Source organism: Mustela nigripes, chromosome 10 (genome assembly GCF_022355385.1).
Source record: "Mustela nigripes isolate SB6536 chromosome 10, MUSNIG.SB6536, whole genome shotgun sequence".
NCBI classification, from domain to species: domain Eukaryota; kingdom Metazoa; phylum Chordata; class Mammalia; order Carnivora; family Mustelidae; genus Mustela; species Mustela nigripes.
This window is the reverse complement of record NC_081566.1, coordinates 15,945,862-15,973,021: the sequence shown is the minus strand read 5'-3', so window position 1 is coordinate 15,973,021 and position 27,160 is coordinate 15,945,862. Positions and strand designations below refer to the sequence as shown.

General features: G+C 36.2%; 1 protein-coding gene across 2 annotated transcripts in view; it reads right to left on the bottom strand.

Annotated features, from left to right (window-relative positions):
- TOR1AIP1 (torsin 1A interacting protein 1) overlaps positions 1–27,160 on the bottom strand; it is a 41,913-nt gene that overhangs the window by 11,655 nt on the left and 3,098 nt on the right. For both annotated transcript variants that reach the window (XM_059412698.1, XM_059412699.1), the window contains exons 3-9: positions 24,367–24,426; positions 23,408–23,452; positions 13,004–13,045; positions 12,093–12,179; positions 9,373–9,429; positions 6,218–6,259; positions 5,613–5,681 (exon numbers count right to left, since the gene is read on the bottom strand). In XM_059412698.1, the coding sequence (XP_059268681.1) occupies positions 5,613–5,681; positions 6,218–6,259; positions 9,373–9,429; positions 12,093–12,179; positions 13,004–13,045; positions 23,408–23,452; positions 24,367–24,426 (402 nt within the window). The remainder of the gene's footprint in view (positions 1–5,612; positions 5,682–6,217; positions 6,260–9,372; positions 9,430–12,092; positions 12,180–13,003; positions 13,046–23,407; positions 23,453–24,366; positions 24,427–27,160) is intronic.

Here is a 27,160-nt window from a genome sequence, read left to right as displayed (position 1 = left end):
TTAACTGTATGACAAGAACTGTGGGAGATGTTTCTGTGTCATTGTCTTCTCCTAAGTAGTCACTGTAGAACATGTGCTCAAGACTTGTATGAAAGAGGATAGCCTATCCTTTTATAGGCATAAAAGGAGTGATACTTCATATAAAATTCATAATGTCAGTTTTCTTACTGTTTCATAACTTTGTTTTCAAAAAAATAGGATACCGTATACCTCTCTCTAGTAACTGGAGAAACTGTCTATTGGCCTATCATCAAAGGTAAATGTTTTTTAAAAAGCAATGTTTCCAATACTGTATTATGAATATGACTGTAATACTGTATGCTATAAAAATGTTATAACGATCCCTTTATTAGTATATAGGTTAGGCTACTAGGAAGGAATCAGTTACACCAGGCTACCATAAAACAATCATACTGCTGCTTCTTCATTATCAATGTATGAATCTTTTTTTTTTTTTTTTAATTTTTATTTTACTTATTTATTTGACAGAGAGAGATCACAAGTAGGCAGAGAGACAGGCAGAGAGAGAAGGAAGCAGGCTCCCTGCTAAGCAGAGAGCCTGATGCGGGGCTCGATCCCAGGACCCTGGGATCATGACCTGAGCTGAAGGCAGAGGATAAACCCACCGAGCCACCCAGGTGTCCCTGAATCTTTTTTTTTTTTTTAAGATTTTATTTATTTATTTGACAGAGACCACAAGTAGGCAGAGAGGCAGGGAGAGAGAGAGGAGGAAGCAGGCTCCCCGCCAGGCAGAGAGCCCGATGTGGGGCTTGATCCCAGGACCCTGGGATTATGACCTGAGCCAAAGGCAGAGGCTTTAACCCACTGAGCCACTCAGGTGCCCTGGTATGAATCATTATACCTGTAAGTAAATACAAATATCTTTTTCACATTATCCTCTATTTTTTTTTAAAGATTTTATTTATTTATTTGACAGAGAGAGAGAACACAAGCAGGGGGAGAGGCAGAGGGAGAGGAAGAAGCAGGCTCCCCGCAAAGCAGGAGAAGCACGAATATGGGACTCGATCCCAGGACTTCGGGACCATGACCTTAACCAACTGAGCCACCCAGGTGTCCCATATCCTCTAATTTTTAATAGTGTTAATAATACATATTAAATCTACAATGTTTTGCATCATATAAAACAACAGAGTGGTAGGTTCTGACAATTCATTTTATGAGGAATCTAAAATAGTCAAATACACAGAAGCAGAGAGTAGAACGGTGGTTTCTGGGGGAAGGAGAAAATGAGGAGGTATTAAAGGGTACAAAGCTTCAGTTATACAAGATGAGTAAGTCCTAAAACTCTACTATAAAGCAGAGCACCTATAGTTAACAATACTGTACTGTATATTTAAAATTTGCCAAGAGGGTAGATCTTATGTTAAGTGCTCTTATCACACACACACATAATAATAAATAAAGAGGGTGTGAGGAAACTTTTGGAGATGATATACTATGGCATAGTTTCCCAGATGGTCACGGTTTCCCAGATGTATATTTATCTCCAAGCTCACTGAGTTGTATACATTAAATGTATACAATCATACTTTATGCATGCATACTTTATGTACTTATGTACTTTATGTATGCAATCATATTTTAGTAAAATGACTAAAAACGTTATGAGGATGGCAGTAGAGGAAACTGCAGGGAAAGGACATGTGAAACACAATACAATTGTTGTAGAAAAAAAAAGCCATCAAGAAAATGTTTATCTTGGGGTGTCTGGGTGGCTCAGTGGATTAAAGCCTCTGCCTTCGGATCAGGTCATGATCTCAGGGTCCTGGGATCGAGCCCCACATCGGGCTCTCTGCCTGGCGGGGAGCTTGCCTCCTTCTCTCTCTCTGCCTGCCTCTCTGCCTACTTGTGATCTTTGTCTGTCAAATAAATAAATAAAATCTTAAGAAAAAAATGTTTATTTTGATTATCTTATTCCATGGTTGCAAAGTTCAAATGAGATAATGTATGAAAATTGTTGTCCTCTATAATGATTTTAATGATGGACAGCTAAAGAACAGTTATTATATAACATGCAATATAAACTTCACAGAACAGGGACAAACTTAATAAGGTACCTACTGCTCAGGCAGAGCATCACTATCCCTCTTATTAAAAAATATTATTAGAGGGGCGCCTGGGTGGCTCAGTGGGTTGAGCCACTGCCTTCGGCTCGGGTTGTGATCTCAGAGTCCTGGGATCAAGCCCCGCCATCAAGCTCTACTTGGCGGGGAGCCTGCTTCCTCCTCTCTCTCTGCCTGCCTCTCTGCCTGCTTGTGATCTCTGTCTATCAAATAAATAAATAAAATCTTAAAAAAAAAATTTATTAGAAACAGTGACAGAGGGGCGCCTGGGTGGCTCAGGTGGGTAGGCGACTGCCTTCGGCTCAGGTCATGATCCTGGAGTCCCGGGATGGAGTCCTGCATCGGGCTCCATGGGGAGTCTGCTTCTCCCTCTGACCTTCTCCTCGCTTGTGTTCTGTCTCTCTCTCAAATAAATAAATGAAATATTAAAAAAAAAAAAACAGTGACAGAAATTCCTTAAAAACACACAAAGGATAAAGCTCAAGATTTTCCAGTTTGAAGAGTATAGTAACAATCAGTCACTCTATAAATGTCAAGAGCAGAGGGCATGACTCTTTAACAATAACACTAGTAATTATTCATTTATTATTTAGACTTAAAAATTGTGTTCACATACATCTTAAGCTAATTAGAATAACCTAATTATAGGCACTATTATCTCTAAAGGAAAGAAAATTGAGGTTCACGAAGGTTAAGGAGCTTTACCAAGATCTCTCTATTAGTAAGTAATAGAGTTGGGACTGGAGCTCTAACTCCAAACTCTCTTTCCTGTCTCTGCACTACTTTTCATCTTCCCCAAAAGGGTAGGACATAGGCAGAAATCCAAACTGGGACCCGTCTACCCAGGGAAGTAGTGCTAACATAGGATGACAATAAGGATTTAAAACCCCAGGGTGTCTGGGTGGCTGGGTGGGTTAAAGCCTCTGCCTTCAGCACAGGTCATGATCTCAGGATCCTGGGATGGAGCCCCGCATCGGGCTCTCTGCTCAGCAGGGAGCCTGCTTCCTCCTCTGTCTCTGCCTGCCTCTCTGCCTACTTGTGATCTCTGTCAAATAAATGAATGGGATCTTTAAAAAAAAAAAAGAAAAAAAAAAGAATTTAAAATCCTAGATTCCTGAACACCTAAATCTGAAAATTAATTTTTTTTAGCACTAAAGCAGGCAGAAATGTAAACTTAATGAAATATGAAATTCAGAATGCTAAGCAAACAATTTTTTAAAATGATTTTGGACTGAAAGGGTCTATAAGGCTGTATGACAATCACTGCAGTCTTCCACTTTCATCGAAAATATTTTCTTCGTGTTCACTGTTCTTATCTTAAAGTCCTCATGCGGTTAAATGTCTAAAAAACTCTGGTATCTGCATCCTACTTCTGGTACACAATTTCTATATAACTCTCAAAACTATATATGGTAGATGGCTATTGATCAGTATACAGTTACTTAAGCCATAATAAGTACACTAAGTTAAGATAAAGTAGGGAGGCAAACAGATAAAGTACCAAGACTTAGCTATCAATTTAGCAACTAAAAAGATCTATTTCTACATTCCAATCATATCTTCAACATCATTATTTTTCTTTCTGCACTGCATTTGCACAGTGTCTTATCAGAGGAAATAAAAATTATAGAAACATTTTTTGGTAACAATGTGTACTATACTTCACTTACTTGGAAGAAATGTATCTGCTATAAATTATACAGACTATACAGTTAAAGAACTAACACACCAGATCTCCCAGATTTATATAGTGTATATATTTAAACTCAACCATTTTTACTTTTTTTTTTTTTAAGATTTTATTTTATTTATATCACATACAGAGATCACAAGTTAGACAGAGATCACAAGTAGGCAGAGAGACAGGCAGAGAGAGAGAGGGGGAAGCAGGCTCCCCGCTGAGCAGAGCCGATGCGGGGCTTGATCCCAGGACCCTGGGATCATGACCTGAGCTGAAGGCAGAGGCTTTAACCCACTGAGACACCTAGGTGCCCCAACCATTTTTACTTCTAAGAATATATTTCTCAGATCTATAAAGTAAGTTTTAATTTTTTTTTTTTTTTAGAGAAGGCAGGGAAGGGAGGATCAGGAGAGAATCTAAAGCAGGCTCTGCACGCAACACAGAGCCTGACCTGGAGCTCAATCTCACAACTCTTGAGATCATGACCTGAGCTGAAGTCAAGAATCAGACACTTAACCAACTGAGCCACTCAGGCACCCCTAAGTTTTAATTTTTGATACTTGTTATGAACATAATCCTAGTAAGCTAAATAATTAATATTTATCTTTCTTATTATAATAGGTCATAAAGAGCAAACTGCAAGAAGAAATGTTTTTTGTTTTTAAGATTTTATTTGAGAAAGAGAGAGAAAGAGAGAGACAGCAAGAGCAGGAACACAAACAGGAGGAGTGGGAGAGGGAGAAGCAGGCTTCCCACTGAGCAGGGAGCCTGACGTGGGGCTCGATCCCAAGATCCTGGGATCATGACCTGGGTCAAAGGCAGACACTTTAAAACTGAACCATCCAGGCGCCCCAAGAAATGGTTTTCTGATAGCAAGGTACATACAATATGGAATGACAGCCAATAATAAAGCAAGAATAGAATGCTTTTTTAATTTTAGTCAGCTGAAGAACTCACATGTGGGATATAAATTCACTTGTGGGAAAAACTGAGCTGTGACTGTCACTACTTTGCTGATGATGGAAAAGCAAAGCCACAGAGGTTTGTTTACTACAAGGTAATCTTGTCCTATTACAGTCTGTCATTTCCTTTCATTTTTTTTTTTTAAGACTTTATTTTTAAGTAATTTCTACATCCAATGTAGGCCTTGAACTCACAACCCCAAGATCAAGAGTCACATCAACTGAGCCAGCCAGATGCCCCGCTACAGCTAGTCATTTCTTGAGCAAGAAATATGTGATGGGAATTTTCATATTATCTAAATAAAAAGTAAGGGAGTACCTGATGACCTTGAGATTTATTGTGGTTAGATGAATAAAGAAGGTATAAAAGGTTAAGGGGGACTTATTTTTTTTTTTTAACACAGTCAAGATTTAATCCAGACACAGCTATAGAAATTATGAAAGACACTGAACTCAAAGCATGATTATTTCATCATATCTATCTATGGTATTTCTCAAATTTTGTGACATTTAAACCTAAACATGAATTTACTATTTGTAGGTTTCAATCTTTATTACTTAATACAATGGGCAGGCAGAGTTGCTCTAAGTGGTTATTTATATAAAAGTAAACAAAGTCCGCTACAAATAAAAACCAGGTACTGTCAGGAGAGTAGACAGAACTGACAACTTGTGAAGTCTGGACCCATCATCCACCGGCTTTCCCACATCATCTTCTGCTCCTCCAAGCAGATGGAAATAACCAGTAATCATAGTTGTTCTTTATTAATGAAATCACAGTCTAAATCCCTATCTGAAGAACTAAGTATTTTTGTATGTTGAATAATGAAGATAACAAATAAACTTACAATTACTTCAGGGATAGGTAGAGATTTATCAACTTACTTTGTGTCCTAGCCCTTATTCTTGCAGCTTGTTCAAAACATTCCTGAGGTTTTTTTTGATATCCCGAGCCTGAAACAAATACATATATCAAGATTATCATTTCACATACTTTGAAAATATATACCATACAAATTTACAAGGTAAATTTATCACCGAGGCAAAACAAATTTGGGGAGGAAAATAACAAAATCAATAGGTTCAGAAGTAAAAGATAACGTTAAAAGATCATACCATGAAGGATGAACCACTACTTAAAATAGGCAACAAATAAATATATAATCACCTAATAGACAAACCTATGTACAAGTCCTTTGTTCTGGTCTGAGAATGACTGAATTCAATAATAACTGAACTTGATTTCAGTATTACTTAAGAAGAAAAAGTTCACCATTTATTCTTGTAAATAAGTTACTTCAGGTAAAATAGTCCTAAACACATTTCTGCATCACAGAGTAATTACACATTTGGTACCAATGTGTGGTGGGATTAAAAGGCAAAGAAGATAAAATTACTTAAAATGCTATTCAAATCTAAATCTAAAATGCTATTCAAATGCTACTCAAAATTACTTGACTGATAAAAGGACAGACAAACCAACCACATACTTAGCACAGAAGGATGCTTATCAACAGTTATGAAGTCTCGACCTGAAACAGAACAGAAAGAGAAGGTCATACAACATATGGAAATAAGAACTGCACAGACATTTTAGTTATATAATATGGATACCATAAACCAAAAAAATCCCCCCAAAATCAAACCTTTCTTTCATCAGTCCCAAACATGCGATATATCCATTTTCCCCCTTTTCTAAACTTGAAAGTATTCAAGAATTAAATATTAGTGAGTCAACTTTTGGATCAATACCATCGAAATAATGGCTGTATGCAGTGAATGTTTACCAGGTATGAAGCATAATTTTACTTATTTTCACATTTTATGTGGTTGATCCCATTATTCCTAATTACAAATCAGGACACTGAAACTAAACTAAACTAAACTAAACTTGGACAAACTAATCATTTGTCCAAGATTACGTATCTAGAGGGAGCAGAGCTGAGATATAAACCCAGGCAGTCCATATATGTTAATATATACTATATAAGCAATGTTGTGGGCATTGCAAAGCAGTTATGGAGAGAAAGATGCTATTTTTTTGTTTTGGGATGGTACCTAAAAACAACTGTAAAATGATACAATGGGACAACTAGAAATGGTATTTCAAACAACTATAACAAAATAAATATCCAAATCTGCCCTTAAGAAATGAGTTATTTCTACAATTGATACAAATGTCACAGTAAATATGTCAATTTTTTTCAGCAATATACACTAGCTGTAAAAGAAAAACATTTTAGAAATGTAGAACTTAAAAATTCATAAATATTTATTAAGTACATACTATGGGCAGGAATACCATAGTGAGTAAGATGTATGAACATTCTTTCAGATTTATTTTGTCTATACCAACAAAATGCTTTTTAAAAAAAGCAGACACATGCTTTTTAAAACGTCTTTTAAGGACTTATTTATTTGAGAGAGCCTATGTGCATGTGAGGGAACAGAGAGGGAGCAGCGTGGGAAGTGGGAGGGCAGAAGCGGAGGGAGAGGGAGAGAATCTCAAATAAACTCTGCACTGAGTGCAGAGCCCAACACGGTGCTCATTCCCACAACCAGAATGACCTGAACCGAAACCAAGATCAGACTCTTAACCGACTGAGCCACCCAGGCACCCCAAGAAGTACTTTTTAAAAAAAAGTCTCTAACTTAGATCTGTATCTGTTTTTTTTTTTAAGATTTTATTTATTTGACAGACAGAGATCACAAGCAGGCAGAGAGGCAGGCGGGGGGGAGGGGGAAGCAGGCCCCCTGCCGAGCAAGGAGCCTGATGCAGGACTCGATCCCAGGACCCTGGGATCATGACCTGAGTTGAAGGCAGACGTTTAAATGACTGAGCCACCCAGGTATCCCTAGATCTGTATCTTATAATCAAGGATATGTCACAGTTTAACTGGTGACACATAAAATAATGGCATCTTAGATTTGAGGATATATATCTCAATCACCTATTCATTAGTATACTAGGTATTCATTTTTCATAACTAAAAAGTATTCCACTGCATGCATGTAGCATAATTTATATACAGACATACTTTTTATTTTAAAGACTTTATTTATTTACTTGACACAGAGAGGGAGAGAGCGAGAGATCACAAGTAGGCACAGAGACAGGAGAGAGCGGGAAAGCAGGCTCCCCGCTGAGCAGAGAGCCCAATGTGGGACTTGATTCCAGGAACCTGAGACCATGACCTGAGCCGAAGGCAGAGGCTTAAACCACTGAGCCACCCAGGGACCCTATATGGAGATACTTTTAAGAGCGTCCAAAGATCAAAGATATAGAATAACAAAGGGCAAAGATACCAGATGATTCAGCAAGTAATTTTACACAAATGATTTATTTTCCTGTCTCAGTGGCTTGTTTTATTGCAGTTTTAAGTTCAAACCCAAAACCTTCCAAAAACTAAATATATAAAAAGTGAAATAAAATGGAATTCTATGAACACAGTAATTACAAAAGAGATTTCTAAAGACTTTTTCTTTAAAAACAGTCTCATGGGACACCTGGGTGGCTCAGTCAGTTAAGTGTCTCTGCCTTTGGCTCAGGTCATGATCCCAGGGTCCTGGGATCAAGTCCCATATCTAGCTCCTTGCTCAGCAGGAAGCCTGCTTCTCTTTCTGCAACAAATAAATAAATAAAAATCTTTATTTGTTTATTTAGTAAGTAAATAAATAAGACAGTCTCGTATTTAAAAAAAGGTGATGTAGAGGGGCGCCTGGGTGGCTCAGTGGATTATAGCCTCTGCCTTTGGCTTGGGTCATGATCCCAGGGTCCTGGGATTGAGCCCCACATTAGGCTCTCTGCTCAGCAGGGAGCCTGCTTCACCCCCACCTCTGCCTGCCTCTCTGCCTACTTGTGATTTCTGTCAAATAAATAAATAAAATCTTAAAAAAAAAAGGTGATGTGGAAAGGAAAAAAAAGTCCTTGAAAATTTTATATACAAGGATATTGTAGGTTGATTAATAATTAAAGTCTGGGACTTGATTTATAAATGGAAGGGAATAAACTATCATTTCTGCTTAATCTAAGAAATACATATCCATGGTATATAATCTGCAAAATACAGAAGGAAAAGAAAAATGTCACCAATTACTCTACCATCCTGAACAAATCACTATTATTAGCATTTTACTGTATTACTTTCTAATCTTTTCTTTTGTTAAATTTTCTCAATACATTGTGAAAATTTTTAAGACTGTGAGGCTAAAAGATTTTTATATACCTACCACCTAGTTTATCATTAACTTTTTATTATACCTTGGTTTATTACTTATTCAATCTTCTAAACTTTTGCAACAGAGCTCAAATCATACTACATATAAAATTTTATATCCTTATTACAATATGTACACCTAAGGAGACTCAAACTACATTAGTTAAATTAAACTGAAAATAGTCAAGAAATTTATATGGGAAGCAAGGACATTCAACAAGTCACGGAATCTAGATGCTTGTTTTTTAAATTCAAGCTTAAGTACATAACTGAAGCAAATTCAAGATGCTGAATGAGTTTTTTAGCATTCACTAGATCTCTTTTTGAACACTGCATGTTAAACTGCAAAAGAGGATCTTTAAAAAAGAACAGCATTTGACCACACACTGAGATAGACTTTTAAGAACTGAAGACACGGTTTTACTTACTTTGGGATGGCTGCCAAAATGATTCTGGATATTGAGTTGATGATCTGGTGGTCTGATCTAAAAAAACAGCAACAAAAATAAATACAGTATACTATAAAGTATAGTATACTTTTTAAGTGCTTATTTTATAGGATAAAAATGAGTAATAGGAGAACAATGAGTAATAAAGAAGCAAAGATATTCAATAAAACCCCAGGGAATTCAACACTTGGGCACACAATTTATTTTTAAAAAGTTTCTAAAGAGTCATGTTGGATCTAAAAAATTAACTTTCCCTAACCACTTCCTAAAGAGAAAAATGTAAGATATGGAACATGGCATGAGGTAAGTGAGATAATAAAAGCTTTAAGTTGGGAACATTTAGTTTATCATGGATCTTCTTGAAATCATTACTACACATTTTGCCTCAAATTTTTCTTGTAAGTGGCCAATACATTATATATTTTAGTCTATTCTTCTTGTTTTCATATAAAGAGGGGAATCATAACTAAACCTGTTCAAAAGCAATCAGATTGTTATCTTGGAAGCAGGAGCATTTGAGGAAGCAGGAGCATATTCAAGGTGGTGGCTAAATATTTTTCTTACCATGTTCTTTTTTTTTTTTAAAGATTTTATTTATTTATTTGACAGAGAGAGATGACAGGCAGGCAGAGAGGCAGGCAAAGAGAGAGGAGGAAGCAGGTTCCCTGCTGAGCGGAGAGCCCCATGCGGCGCTTGATCCCAGGACCTTGAGATCATGACCTGAGCCGAAGGCAGTGGCTTAACCCACTGAGCCACCCAGGCACCCCTTTCTTACCATATTCTATTACTAAAAAATTCCAAGCATCAATCTCTAAAACATATTACTAAAATAATATATTAACTAATGTGTTGCATTTATTATAAAATAAAAAGACATTTTAAATGGATGAAATATAAATATACATGAAATTCTAGTATTTTCTTCCTGTACTCCAATGGATCTGGTTTTGTTTTGTTTTTATTTAAATTCCAGTTAATTAACATATGGTATACTACTAGTTTCAGACGTAGGATTAAGTTACTTAATGCTTCCATATACTCCCTGGTGCTCAGCACAGCACAGGCACTCCTTAATCCCATCACCGGCTTTAACCATTCCCCACCTACCCTCCCCTACTGGTCAGGTTGTCCTCTATAGTTAAGAGTCTGTTTCTTTGCCTCTCTCTCTCTTTTTCCCCCTTGGCTCATTTGTTTCTTCTTGTACCTCTTCTGTGATAATTAGCCCAAGAAATAATCTAGGAAAATATGTGTTCTTCTTAATATGCTCCCCTTTTTGTTCTTTAGCTAGAGTTTTCTTCCACATGCGGGTATATGCTTCATTAAGAATTTACTAGAATTCTAAAGGGATCACAGAGCCTGTGGTTTACGTAGTTTAGAAGAGCTATATGCTAGTAGCAATGGCGTCAAATTATTGGCTATATGAATGGCTTAATCAGTCTCTAATTTTTAGAGCTTTGTGTATACTTATACCAAAACTAATAAGAACGATGAATTTCAGTGCTTACTATGTGACAGGTACTTTCTAGGTGCTTGCACATGTGACTTAATTTAACCTCTTAAAAACCCAGATGAGGAAACTGAGGAACACAGAAGTTAAACAATGGCCCGAGGGCACCAACCTAGTAGAGGAGGACTGGAACCCCGGGATTCAGGCTCCAGAGCCCATGTTCTTAACCACTATGCTAGAATGGTGCATATCTCCTTTGGGATTTCTGTATCAAGAAAGAATGGGGGAAAATGAGGAAGGGTGGAAAACAGAGAGAATACCAAATGCCCATATGCCGGCTGAGGAGCTTATTTTTAAAATGGAACGATGAAGTAAAACAGGAATTACAGAAATTCTCAAAAGGTGGTGAGGGGAAAGTAAGAACTGACTCTTTCATAGGACTAAAATATAAATTCATTATCTGCAGAGTTTACAAATTGGTTCCGCAGCCTCTTAAAACTCAATTGGTATTTTTTCTCTTCAGTCACTTCTTTCCTTTACTACACAAATTCACGTGAACAATCATAAACTGTTATTATTGACCTGGCGTAAATTTGAACAATCCAGAGATAAAAGCAATTACCTAGGTATATTAAAACTTCCTAAAAGCTAACTAACATTCCTGTTGGTGTAATGAGTACCAATGCCAATGAGATCAGTTTCTCTATAAGATGTAAAAAAATTTTTTTAAAGATTTCTTTGAGAGGGAGAGAGAGAATGTGTGCATACACACACACACACACACACACACACACACGAGTATGCAAGAGGAGGGAGGGCCAGAGGTGGAGGGACAAGCAGACTCCCTGCTAAGAGGGAAACCTGACATGGGGCTCAATTCCAGGACCCTGAGATCACGACCAGAGCTGAAGGCAGATGCTTAACCCACTAAGCCATCCCGGGCATTCCCCTCTATAATATGTTTTTAAAAAACTACAAATAACTCTACTTTTGAGCACAAAAAGTATCTTCTATTCCATTAATATCAAAGTAGGCTAAAAAGTGACTTATTTATTTAGTTGTTACATGGCATTACAGTACTAATTAGATGCACACATGAAATCAGTAATTTTAATAAATAGTAAAAAAGTTCACAACTTTTAATAAAACACTTTGAAGTATTTTTTAAAAAAGCAAATTCACAAATACCTTTATATTTTAACTAAAAAGACAGCTCCTAAGATAAAGTCATACGTATATAAAGCAATGTTACCTCCAGAATCAAGAGAATCCCCGGATCTGACCTTAACAGTAGTAATATCACTGTCAGAGCTGTCTTGATCATCCTGTTCAGTTTCTCCTAAAAAGAAGTAAATCATACACTAGTAGAGTCTTTACTCAATACTTTAATGATCTAGATTAAAAAACAAGTAATTCAACATTAAAATGAGACCTCTCGAATTATCAGATATAGAATTGTTATTTATTATGCTTACTATTCTGGATCGCAAATTTTCCTACAAGCTAAAATTGGGCTCATTAATGTTCTCTGAGGCACATAATTCTCTCTCAAACAAATATTCAGAGTAATATCTATAAGATTATATTCTGAGGCTTTACTATAGAGTCAAAGAGTGAACAATTGAGCATTAAGTAGTGGAAAAGTTCTACATTATGGGGGGAACTATATATAGTGTGTAAATATAGATAAGATTTATATAGGCACACACGTGTATACATATGTCCCTCTGTGTTTCTGAAAGGGGGATGTACACATATATCTATATACAAAATCTAGTAAGCAGGTAACCTTAGATTATGTGGGTTCTAAAATAGGACTAAATTTATTGTACTATTTACAGGCTGATTTTGGAAAAATGATTATTTTAATACCATAGTCAGAGGCCAACATATGCCAGAATCTTTGTTTATTAACTTTGCTTAAAATTAACAACTCAGATAAAAGATGCTTAAAATGCATATAAAGACTATCATCCCTCACTCTTATCCTATTTTACCTGCCCAATTATGAGTTCAGATAAGCATGGATTTTTTTTTCTTTTCCCGAAGAAAAACACTATTTTCTACTCTTTCTAAAGTACTATCAAAACTGCACCTCATGTTAATGGGCCAAAAAAATAAATAAATAAATAAAAAGATTTAGAATATTTTAGAAGAAAATACCTCCTTCAGAAAAATTGACTTTCTGTTGGATACTGGTGGCTTCTAGAAAAGAAAAGCAGACATGTCACATGTAATACCAAAAGCTAAAGCTCAGAAATAAGTAAGAGCATGTAATTTAGGAAAGGGAACACAAAGACAGACCAACCAACTTTTTTTCTATTAAATCTTAAAAATATATGTATCATTTACCTCTAGGTTATCTGAGAAATAAGTCTGACAGAAACTAGAATCAGAAAGTTTATTTTTCCTTTAGCCGCCAGGTCCATCTGAACTCTAAAATGTAACCTGTTGCAGGAAACATTAAATTCTCTGTGGACAAATATTCCAGTCCCTATATAGGTTAACTGTATTCTCATTCTCCTATTTGCCAGAGTCCCTACACACTCTTAAGACACCCACCATCCTGGCAGAACTGACAAACCAGTTCTTTATTGCACTGATATAGCCAAAAACAAAGAAAGAGGGAAAGAAACTGTGTAGCTCCACCAAGTTCATGAACACCACTATTTCTCAGAGGCAGATAATCTGGACAAAGACAAATGACACAATGTATCAAACAAATTTTAAATGTAGTATTTTTATATGGGGTATTCTGAAAGGTTTTTAATTGAAGGGAGATAAATCCAAATGTGGCCTTGCATTAATTGGGCTAAAATACTGCATTTGACAATTTGAGAAGTAGCATGAATCAGATTGCTCACAAAGCCGAAATCTGTTTCTTTTCCCTCTAATTATCTTAACCTGTATTTGCTTTCCAAAAGGGAAAACTACTGTGAAAGACAAGTGTCAACAAATTTTATGGTGAATTTAGGAATCTTCTGTTCAGGTCAGTTTAATTATATTAATATAACACTGGTCAAATTATTCCTACTGTAAGAGTGGCAAATGTACATCAATATGTGAAATATATTTGTAAAATTTTTGGTATAACTAACTGTAACTGCACATAGTAACTGTTACTCTTAAAAAGCTAGAATCTGGTATATTAGATTCCACTTTAATCTAGATCTTTAGGTAGACTATCTTTTCAATTTTCTTTTCCAAGACGAAAAATGGAAAGCCAAATATGCCTTAGTGCTATTCTCTTAAAATTTTTAATGAATATTTCCATTTGTATAAAAAGGTATCATTCCCTTTTGGAGGGAATTCCCATTTGGAGTTTTCTAGGCATGTATTACTCTACTTGTCTTTTATACAGCAGTTTACTTTCTTTATTCATATAACTTACCCCACAGCATGCAAACAGAGGTTTTCTTAAAAAAAATCAGTGGTTATGTCTTACATCATTATCTTCATAATAGTTAAGCCCTTGATATTTATTTTTTTTTAAAGATTTTATTTATTTATTTGACAGAGAGAAATTACAAGTACACTGAGAGGCAGGCAGAGAGAGAGAGAAGGAAGCAGGCTCCCTGCTGAGCAGAGAGCCCGATGCAGGACTCAATCCCAGGACCCTGAGATCATGACCTGAGCCAAAGGCAGCGGCTTAACCCACTGAGCCACCCAGGCGCCCGAAGCCCTTGATATTTAAATGCTGCTAGTTAATTTTCTAAAAACCTTCATGTCTGTGATCGGATTCTCACAAGGTCATAAGGGAATAATTTCCTAGGTAATGCTCATAGATATTAAATGTCTTTTCTAAGGGTGTCAGAATAGATGAAAAAAAGACTTGAACACAGGGCTCTTTTGATTTCTAGTCTACTGCCCATCTACCACTGCATCAGTCTAGTTTATAATGGCATACGGTCAGCAATGGTCATTACTTTTTAAATTAATTCTTTTATTTTAAAGAGCAGTTTAAGATTCACAGTAAAACTGAGGGGAAGGTAGTTAGATTTCCTATATGGTCCAGACCCAACATGCATAGCCTCCTTCCTCCATTATCAACATCTCCCCTTAGAGTAGTCTATTTGTTGAGAAGTGGTGCCACTGATGGATCTATATTATACACCATAATCCCCCAAAGGCCCTAATTTACATTACAGTGCACTCCTGGGTGTTGCACATTCTGTGGGTTTAGACAAATGTATAATGACATGTATCCGTCATTACGGCATCATACAGAGTATTTTCATGCCCTAAAAAAATCCTGGGCTCCATTCTATTCATCCTTCCCCTACTACCACCACCACCGCCGCCACCACCACCAAATCCTTGATGACCACAAATCTTTTTACTGTCTCAATAGTGTTGCCTTTTCCAGAAAGTCATAATTGGTTCTTGCATGTCTTTTCATGGCTTGATAACTCATTTCTTTTTAGCACTGAATGACACTCCATTGTCTGGACGTGCCAGTTCATTTATCCATTCACCTACTGAAAGACAAATTGGTTAATTCCAAGTTTTGGCAATTATGAATAAAGATGCTATATATGTGTGCAGGTTTTTGTGTAAACATTAAGTTTTCAACTCCTCTGGGTAAATACCAAGGAATGTAATTGCTGGATTATATAGTAAGAATGTGGTTTTGTAAGAAACCATCCAACTGTCTTCAAAGTGTATGTACATTTCATATCCCCACTAACAATGAATGTGTTTTTCTTGCTCCACATTCTTGTTAGCATTTGGCACTGCCAGTTTTTTGGATGTTGGCTATTGTAAGAGATATGTAGCGGTATATTGTTTTAAACTGCATTTCCCTGATGACATATAATGTAGAGCATCTTTTCATACGCTTACTTGCCATCTGTGTATCTGCCATTGAGGTGTCTGTTAAGTCTTTGGCTCATTTTTCAATCAGGTTAGGTTTTTATTGTTGAGTGCTAACAGTTCTTTGTGTATTTTGGATAGTTGTCCTTTATTAGATGTGTCATTTGCAAGTATTTGCGCTCAGTCTGTGCCTTTTGTTCTTATTGTCTTCTTATCGTCTTTTGCAGAGCAGAGGTTTGTAACTTCAGATAAGTTGTTGAGATTTTCATTGCAAATACACTGAATCTATAGATTAAGTAGAAAAGAAGCCATATCTTGACAGCACTGAGTCTTCCCATTCGTGAATGTGGAATATTTCCATTTAAAAAAAAAAATTCTGTGATTTTATTAATTCAGTTTTATAGTTTTTCTCATATAAATCTTGTACAAATCTTGGGATTTATAGCTAAGTATGTCATTTGGGGAGGGCATGCTATTGTAAATTGTAGTGTTTTCAATTTCAAATTTCTCTCGTTCTTTGCTGGTATGTAGAAGTGATTAGCTTTGGTATATTAACCTTGCATCCTTCAACCTTGCTATATAATTACTTACTAGTTCCTATTTTTGTCCATTCTTTTATATTTTCTACATTGATGATTCTATTACCATTGAACAAAGACAGTTTTCTTTCTTTCTTCCCAACCTGTATACCTTTTGTTTCCTTTTGTCTTACATTTGCCAGAACTTCCAGCACAATGTTGATAAGGAATGGTGAACAGGACCATCTCTGCTTAAGTATGCATTTAGGTTCCTTTATGGCTTTTCATGGCTTGACAGCTTATTTCTTTTTAGCACTTGTAATAATACAAAAGCTTCCGGTTTCTCACCATTTTGATGTTAGCTGTTTAGATTTTTTGTAGTACTGTGAAACTGAGAAAGATCCCCGCTATTCCTGTTTATCATGAATGAGTGTTGGATTCTGTCACATGCTTTTTCTATATATATCAACAGGATCACGTCATTTTTCTTTTTTAGTTTGTTTATGTGATAGACTTTCAAATGTGGAACCAGCCTGGGACAAATTCTACTTTGTTGTAGTGTATCTCTACACCCAATGTGGAGCTTAAATTCACAACCCCCAGATCCAGTCACAAGCTTTACTGACTTGAACCAGTCACATGCCCAATTCTTTTTGGTTTGGACTCATTGTGCTAATATTTTGTGGAAGACTATTGCTTCTATGTTCATGAGATATTGATCTGTAGTTTTGTTTTCTTGTATCTGTCTAGGCTTGGTATTAGGGGAATACTGGCCTCACAGGATGAGCTGGGAAGCAATTCCTCTGCTTCTATATATAGTAATTTGTGACATTTCTTTCTTAGTTTTATCTCTTCTTTTTTCTTTTTTCCTTGGTTAGCCTGGCTAAAGGCTTTACCTTTGATGGTAATTTTGCAAGGTACTAGGCTTGGTCTTTTACTCTCTACACTTGAAATCATTCACTCTACTCCTTCCTTGCTTGTATGGTTTCTGAAGAAAATTTGAATGTCATTCTTCTATTTTTTCCTTTATAGGTCAGTTCTTCTAGCTTCTTTAAGGTTTTGTCTTTGATTTTCTGTAGTTTGAAAATGATAAACACCTAGGTGTATTTCTCTCTCTCTCTTTCTCTTTTTTTTTTTTTTTTGGCATTTATTCTGCTTGGTGTTCTCTTAGCTTCCTGAATCTGTGATTTGGCATCTGACATTAACTTGAAGAAATTCTTAATCATTATTGTCTCAAGTATTTCTTGTGTCCTTTTTTCTTCTTTTGCCACTCCCATTATGTGTGTTGAACATTTTATAGCTATATAGTCCTTGGGTGGTGTTTTTTTCAGTCCTTGATACTTCTTTTTGGTTGAGAATTCTGGTTTTTAAAATTAAGATGTAACTGACACATAAACATTGTGTAAGTCTGTCTACAACACACTGACTTAATACATTTATATATTGCATTACCACGATCACAGCATAGTTAACACCTCTATCGTATCACATTATCATTTATTTGAGTAGTCTATCGATATGCCCTCTAGCACAGAACTTTCTTTTCCTCAGCCATATCCAATCTACGATGTCCGTCAAAGGCAGTCTTCATTTCTATTAGAGTGTTTATCTCCAGCGATTCTTTCTGATTCTTAGGATTTGTTTCTGTTTACACTGTCCGTTTGTGCATGCTGTCTACTCTACTCGTTAGACTCTCTAGCAAAATCAATCATAGTTGTTTTAGATTTCTGGTCTTAAAACTCTTAACATTCCTATCGTATCTGGTTCTGATGTTGGTGGGTTCTTCAAATTATTTTTTGCCCTTTGATAGGTCTTTTCCCTTTTTTTTCTTTGAGAGAGAGAGAACAAATGCACGCACATGAATGTGGGAGGGGCAGAGGAAGAGGGAGAGGGAGAGAGAATCTTGAAGCAGGTTCCATAATCAGTTCAGAGCCTGATGCAGGGCTTGATCTCACCACCCCGAGATTACGACCTGAGCCGAAATCAGGCACCCATCTTTGTGTATGTCTTGACACCAAATCTTAATCTTCTGTCCTGACATCTGAACATGGTGGACTGGGTAAAAGGAACTGCTGTAAACAAGCCTTCAGAAATGCAGTGATGAGGTCTGGGGGGAGGGAAAGGGCTCCCGAGTCCTGTGATTCTTAGTCTTTCAGTGAGTTTATGCCTCTGAACTGTGAACTTCACAAGTGGTTCTCATTGTTTTTCTTTCTTCCTTAGGTTAGACAGGTTGTCTAGAGTGGCCTGCCGTATGTTATTTTCCTTCCCCCCAGCTGCATGCTGATAATACTCCAGTAGGTCAGGCTCTGGTTAACTCGACTGCCTTGAAGGCAGGCCTTGTTAATCGGACATATTTCCAAATGATTCCTTCCCCCCCTCTCCCTGCCAAAGCATGAGAGAATTTTTCTCTGGTACTTACTATGGGGATTTGGTTGAGCTCCTGGAGGTAAACCTCACAGTACAGTGGGGGCACCATGCTGACTGGGTCCCCTTGGCATTTTTCACTCTCAGACTTCACATGGAGCCTCCTACAATTGATCAGTTATAGCTCAGGTTTTTCTACCCCAGAACTGGTTCCTGCAGAGGTCTCCACTTTTCAGTCTTTGCTCTTGGGAAGCCAAGATATCCTATATTTGTCTCTCTACTCTGGGAGGCAAGGATTTGCCCTGCGTTCTCTCCTTTCTCACAGATCCAAAAAGAGCTTTTGATTTTTCAGTTGTGTTTATTTATTGTTAGGTTGGCATGGTGACTTCCAAGCTTCTTACATGTGGACAAGGAGGGAAACCAGAAGTATCTCAATTTTTAAAATAAATTAATGATAAAGAAAAGACAGAGTGCTGAACTCTTCTCAGGTTCCAAGAACTTCTCTAAGTGTAACTCATTTACAAAGCAGTTTTGCTGAAGTCACATTTATATTAGGGCATTATGTTTTATATAATTAAAAAGTTATTTGGTATAGCAAAATTTAAGGCTGAATTGATTTTAGAATCTGTATATTCCTTCACTGAGCTACCAGTGTGTGTGTGTGAGGGGAATGTATAGTGCAGTTATCCTTCCCTTTTCGATCCTAATTTATTTCCATGTACTTTTTAAAGTCCAGGTCAATTTCTTTAGAGCCAATTCACCTAATAATCAATCCCTCATATACAGGTTGCTGAAAATTCAATTTCCTTTGTTTTGTTTATGTATGTATTATCTAATCAGTCTGTGGGATAATTTAAGAAATTTTTTAACCAATTTATATAAGGGAGCTCCCATTTTTTCTATCATTATATTTGAAGTATTCAATATATCATGGATTTTATCGATTTTTGAACACTTTTAAATCTTTGATTCTAGTCTTTAAAAGCCCTTTCTATAGAATTTTATGTTTCTAACAATATTTATCAATAGTATTCAAGACATGAACAGTAACTTGCTAAACACGGATATCTTGATAATATCACTAATATCCTTGTGCCTTATGCATAATCCAAAGATATGTCATGAATTAGATGTTCTAAATAATAATAAAACCTATACATTTATTTGATTTGATAATAATCATCACTATGTCAGTCTACCCATTGTCTTGACTATATTTACGATTTTTTTAAAACTAAGTTTCCCTAACTTTATATTTTTAAGATTCTATTCATTCATTTGACACAGAGAGAGAGACAGTGAGAGAGGGAATGTAAGCAGAGGGAGTGGGAGGAGGAGAAGCAGGCTTCCTATTGAGCAGGGAGCCTGATGCAGAGCACGGTCCCAGGACCCCGGGACCAGGATCCAAACCAAAGGCAGATGCTTAACATGGTTTTCATTTTAGTAAATGAAGGTCAAGAATTCCAAGTCTACTGTTAGACTGTCATCCTAGAAGTTATTTAACATATCTCAGAGTCACAGCTAATCTGAGACTATTGTCTCTAATGCAAAAGGGTTTAATTTCTCATACTGCACAGACTCTGAAGATAAACAGAGATGTCTATTACAAGACATTAACAAGTACCTGCAAATCTCTTTCCCCACTCTGCTTGCTACTGACCCTTCAAAATTCAGGTCAAATGCTATTTCCTTCATGAAACCTGCCCAACCTCTCCTCCATGCTATCACATACACATAGCACCATTTTAACACTTAGAAAATTACAATAATTTTCCCAACAGGTTTTTCTTTTCCATTAGATCATGAGTATAAGAGCTAGAGAAAAAAAATCCCATGGCTCGTTATGGTTCTAGCATTTATTAGGCCAGTCACTGATATAGAGAAGGTTATTAAAAATAAAATATTTAATAAATGAATAGATTTTTATATCACAGAATAAATTTTTAAGTTAAGGCTTTCGTTAATATTTCTCACACCATGGGGCACCTGGGTGCCTCAGTGGGTTTAAAAGCATCTGCCTTTGGCTCGGGTCATGATCCCAGGGTCCTGGGATCAAGCCCCACCATCGGGCGCTCTGCTCAGCGGGGAGTCTGCTTCCTCCTCTCTCTCTGCCTGCCTCTCTGCCTACTTGTGATCTCTGTCAAATAACTAAATAAAATCTTAAAAAATATATATATTTCTCACACCATGACAACATTACTTAACAACTCAAGAAAATACTGTGAAATTAGTGCTTAATGATTAGGTTTCATGCAAGGTTTTAAACATTCCGTTTTCATCTTTTTAATCTAAGCTGCAAAGAATATATAAATATTTAAATACAACTGATGATGAATCAGCAGCATCTAGGACTATACAAAAGTTTTAATTTCATTTCCCTCTTTTGTATTCATCTTCCTCTTTTTTAAACTCCTTGGCTTCTACATGTAGAAGGTTAAAAACATTTATTTTTTTTAAAGGTATTATTCTTCACTATGCTTACACAGAATCTTTGAGAAATTAAACTCTTATTTGGAGCAGTAATACCCTTAATTTTAAAAAATATAGCTAAAATATTATAAAGTTGTGGCAAAACAGAGAGAATAGGCTAGGTCTCAGTACAACCGCCCATAGGTGGGGACATCCTGGCTGAGGGGAGTAGAGCTTGGGCCTGGGGCTGGCAACTTCACCCCCCAGGATCTCCAGAACTCACCATTCCCTACCACCGGTGTCCCTCAGATCCACTGTGAGAACATGGTACAGGTCTTAGCCTAGACATTCTGGCCATTGACATTACCTACTACCTGGTCTGCAAAGGGATGCCATTCCATCAGGACCACAAGATCTCCAAGAAGGCGTGTTCATGGCCAAGACCAAAGGGGTTGCCCTCAACCAGTTATCACCGAAGGAGCTATGGGCCCTTAGCCCAATGGGTCATTGTTCGTGGGCCACATGGGCTGCCTGTGGTACTACAGACACAGCATGGAGCAGTATACTGCCTTGAGTGGCACAGTGGGCTCTAGGGTCAATAGGCACATCAGCCCAGTGTGAACACTGCTGCAGGCCCAGCAGGCCTAGAGCCTTCCCCACCCCCAATTCCAAATAAAGTGGGCCCAAGAGGGAAAAAAATCGTAAAAGCTGTGCCATTTAGTAGACAAATGGCAATAATTAAAGGAGCTGTTAAGGAGGTACTACTTTTCCAATAATCTCAACCAATTAGGGAAAGGTACTTTCAGAAGTCCTAGGAACTTGCTTGTTATAAGAATAGATCACTTACAACCATCTCTTCTGGTGGAAACCAACTACTAACTGTATCACCTTCTTTTGCTTGGCTACAGTTTTTAAGGAAAATACAAAGTTCCAGGTATATTTGTACTACAGACTTTCTATTCCTAGAGACTTATCGAATGTGTTGGTGTGAGAAGTGAAGGATATGCAAGGAAATAAAACTTTTATTTTGTGTTTTGTCTGAGGACAAAGATAGATTTCATAAATCAAACTCTCATGCTTTCCCAAAGAGAAGATGAGCTAGAATACAGGAGCCGTTGTATCTCCTGTCTTTTTGTGGTGTCCACAGAGGCTAATAATGGGGTGCTACAATAAATCTACGTCCAGGCAAGTATGTAACTGTCTGAATTTACTCTTAAACAAATGTCACTTTGGCTGATTTGTGGTCTCTATTCCTGCCACTGATATAAGCCAGAAAGTGGTAAACTTTTTCCATAAAGGGCCAAATAGTAAATATTTGAGACTCTGCCAGCCACACAAAGTCTCTTTTCTTAGCTCACAGACTCTACAAAAACAGAATTGCAGGTAAGATTTTACTCAGAAGCTGACTCCCCATACAGATACCTTTAAGAGAGGTACCTCTAAGATTATTCAATGTCAACCATGCTTTTGAAGAAAGGGTCAGGATGGGGCAGCAAGCAGGAGAGTATAAAAAACAGTTTGGGGATATCAATAATATTGAAGCTCCATGAATAGCCACTTTTAATACTCTAAGAATATTACCATAAAAAAGAATCAGAAGACGCCATTCTCTGGCAATCCTGTAGAAATATTTCTTTAAACCGGAAAGCAGTTTTTAAAAAGTTAGTTCTTATTATAAAGTATTTATAAAAATAATTTTAAAATCTACAATAGAAAGTAAAAGTGCTGAATTATTTCAGCTCCAACTTCTCTTCCAATTAAGAGATTATAACTTAAAAAAATTTTGGGGGGGGGTTAAATAAAGCATTTGAGAAACTCTGGTGGGTAAGTTGCATAATGTAAAGAATGTTTTCAGTAGCCAGACACTAAATCCTGAAATCTTTAAGAAATCAGCCTGAGCCTAAGTGAAAGATGAATTTCAAAGAAGTTGCAACTAGTTCAAAAAAAAAAAAAAAAAGGGAGACTTCCTTCCTTTTTGACTCATCTCTAAATTTAAAACTAAGTCCAACCACAATCAATGTAGGTTCACTCTTGGTATCTCATGTCCTACACCAAAGCAAACACTGAAAAGCATTTAAACCAGTTCAGCAAACATCGGAAAGGATGCTGAACTTACTGCAAAAGACATCTTGAATTTACTTTCTAAAATCAAGAAAAAATGTGAACGCCAAAGTTGATATCCCTTTTCTCCCAGGAGTCTGAGTTTAACAAAGTCTAATAAAAATTAAAATGTATGTTATTACATCTTCATTTATGAATTTAAATAATATGACAAATGATGTAATTTCAGAGACTAAAAACCAGGGCAATTAAGAAAGATCAAGGCCATAGGGACAGTGTCCCACAAGCTAAGATAATGAACAAAATAATATTCTCAAGTCTGTGACTAAATGTGTATATTCCTGTATTCTGATAACCAAAACCCTCAAAAAAAAAAACCTATAAAAATTAGAGGTAAACAAACCTAATTCACTCATTTTAGTATTTCCATTTGTTTTGTATGCCGAATCTGCAAGAGAGATAGCAAGAAAATGATTAGAGCTTAAAAGGAAATGCATCATATGGTACTTTACCACAGGTTCATCATCAAAACCTTAACAGATCTTTATCATTATAATACTTAAAATAACAGTTATCCATCCATCAAAAAAAAAACCCCAAAAAACCAAACAAAAAAAAATGCAAACCATCCTAACTTTTTCTTAAAGAAAAGGACTGAGAAGTAAAAACCCAATGGGAAGATAAATAAGGTTGTGTTTTAGTTCCCATGATAAAGCACCCTTATTGACTAATAAACTCTGAAAATGAAGCAGAAGTAAACTGCCTGGAATAACTTTACTAGTTTTCTTTCATAGTCATGAAATCAACTTAAGGGCAACATTTTTAGAGGTCTTAGTCAAAAAGAAATAAAAATGAGGCAGAAAAATTTTATAGCCCTGAGCTATAAAGCCTCAGTCTTGATTTTTTTAGTAGCACTATGCTGGGAAGAATAAAAAGTTCCCAATCCTAGTTTAAAATCATCATGCTAGCAAAAAGAATCATAGCAACATATAAGAACCAACTCTTAAAAAGAATGAGGAAGCCCTTTATATATGGAAAGTAAGTAAAAATAAACACAGACAATAGGAAGGTGCATAAGAGTGTTCACTGGGCTAACATTTGCGTTAAGAAGGGAGGAAAATATCATTAATATATGAATTTCTTTGTATCTTCATAAAATATCTCTAAAAAAGACCCAAGAAACTGAAGACATTGGTTGTCTCTGATGAGGAGACTTAGTAGTAAAGGGCAGAGAAGGTAGGGAGACTTTTCATCGTGTATTTTAATAACTTTAAAATTTTGAACCATATGAATACAAGTACTAACCTATTTAAAAATAAGACTATATTTATAAAACAGTTAACAGACAAAACAATCTCTTACCAGATCTTGGACTTCTTAGAGGGGGTCTACGCAGGCTGATTATAGGATCTTCACTCACCACTAATATAGAAGAAAACGTATTTAAAAAAATACGAAATGTCAAACATACAAATTTATTATACAATCATCTATTTATTTCACAAAGGTTTTTCTGAGCCTTCCATTAAGTATGGGAATATAATAGTGAACTACAGACAAGTTTCCTGCCATAAAAAGTTTATGAACATGATGGAAAAATAAGCAGTTTTTCTGAACAGACCACAGTTATATAAAAAGAAAAGAATACCAAATAAAATTCTTCTAATAGTTCCAATTAAGAACCAAAATTTGCACTGCAACAGCAACTCAATTATTTATTCCATTTGGGGCTTATCCTCATTAGGGATTATTCCTGGCATATTTTAATTTTGGGGTTAACATCCTTAGAGTTAATATAGTCCGTCGAAATTTTAACCTTAGGTATACTCAAGAAATTCAAGCTCTAATTTTAAATGAAATGTTAATCCAGCCAGGATTTGTTTCAGACTAAGGTTCAACTGCATAGGGTTAATGGAAAAGCCAATCCCGTTAGATAAAATGTTAACCTAGCAAACCAAGGTGTGTTTTATCAGAGAGCCCTAAACAACGTAAACTAAAGTCCAATATATATCTAAATTCGGATTATAATATGTTTGTTTCATCTCTCTCTGTAAAAGGCATTCTGTTTGTCTCGGTATAATTGTGAAAACCATTCTGAACTGGATATCACTGGTTCCCTCCGTTACACTAACTGCCTGTATTTGTTTTGACAAAACTGACTTAACCCAATTTCCCCTTTAAAGTATCTAGAAGAGATATTCTGAAGGGTCAGCTGCTCATATGTTCAAAAAATACTTACTGAGCATGTTTCTATGCATCTTAAAGACAGAGATGTAGAGAAGTGATTACACTCATTTTACATAGCTCAAAAAAGGCAGAACTAAGATCAATAAGAGGAAGTTACAACGAAGTAGATTTTAGTTCATTACTTAAACAAATAAATTATTGCTGTTGGCTCCAAAACAGAACAGATAGTGAGGCAATGATTTCCACTTCAGTGGAAATGATCAGGGACTATATGTACGGATGCTGACAGCCTGCACTGATAGAAACTTTGAGTAGATGACTTCCCTCAATCTTCCAGCTTTAAGATTTTATGAACTATCTACCTTAGTTGCTAGCGTTTCACACATCAGGTATTGGAACTTAAAGAAATAACTTTAAAAATAAATCCTGTACACGTTCATAATCCCATCATTACAACTTTCCTCTTTTCCTCTTCTGTATTCCCACTCTTTTCAGGTTTAAAACCTAAAGCTCAATTTAATCTACAGACATCAATTACTATTTCAGATCCATCTTTTAAGAAGCAATTTCCCTATGCTCTATGATATACATAGCCTTATATAAGTTACTTAAAGGAGAAAGAGTGCCAAAGAGAGGAATTGGAGAATAAAATAGCAAGTATCCTTCTTTTGTAGCAATCTTCGTCCCTTGATGGCTTTTGCTCACCACTGCATCCGCAGCACCTAGCATGGGGATTGGCATAAAGTAGATGCTCAACAAATATCTGAAGAATGAAAGAATGTTCCAAAGAATCAAATGTTCAGCACCCAAAGAATCAAATGTTTGTGACAAAATAGTAGGCATTAAGAAAAATTTATCTATGATTGTTTAGCTAGAAACCCCAACTGTTAGAACAAAAGTATCTATTTAACTGTAAGAAAAAATGAAATTCTAATATAATTTCACATTGTAATACCAGCTTCATGATTTCCAGAAAAGAATGATCTGATTACAGAACAGTTATATAAGTATACATGGACTAACCTGAATGAACAACCCAATGGCTATTTTAATGTGAAAATAAATCAAATCTGGAACTTAGAACAATAAGAAGAGTTCAAACTCTATACCTGTTCTAAATTAATATAATTGATGTTTACCATAACTTACAAAAACAGGATGTCAAATGATGTAGTTGTCTTTATTAGGCTGCTTTAGAAGGTGGCCCCTTGGTTTGGGTCTTTAGTCTTTTTTTTTTTTTTTTTTTTAAAGACTTATTTATTTATTTGAGAGAGGAGGAGGGAGAGAGCATGCATGTGTGCAAATGAGGGAAGAGAAAGAGGGAGCGAATCTTTAAGCAGACTCCCTGCTGAGCCGGGAGCCCTATACGGGGCTTGATCTCACCACCCAAGAGATCATGACCCAAGCTAAAACCAAGATTGGATGCTTAACTGACTGAGCCACCCAGGTGCCCTCAAAGCATTTTCCCAAGAGAGTTTATAATCTTAACATAGTAACATAGGCATTAAATATAAAGGGTATGTTTATTTGGAACTAAACTTGAACCTTATTCTAAAGAGAATAAATTATAAAGCATAATTTTTTTTTAAAGATTTATTTATTTATTTATTTGAGAGAGAGAAAGTATGTGCATGCATAGGAGGGGGAGCAGAGGAAGAGGGAGAGACTCTGAAACAGACTCCACGCTGAGTGCAGAGGCTGATGTGGGGCTCAATCCCAAGACCCTGAGATCATGACCTGAGCTAAAATCAAGAGTGTGACACGCTCTACTGACCGAGCCACCCAGATAATGCCCCCAAAGCATTATCTTATCAGAGCAATGGATAAGGAAACAAGTCAAGATATGAGTTAAAAAAAAAAGTCAGGGATGGTCAATTTCATAGTTACCATTATTTATGGTTGTGGGACTTTCCTGATATCAAAAAAAGCAAACTGAAAATAAATGGAACTAAAAACCAAAGGATACTAA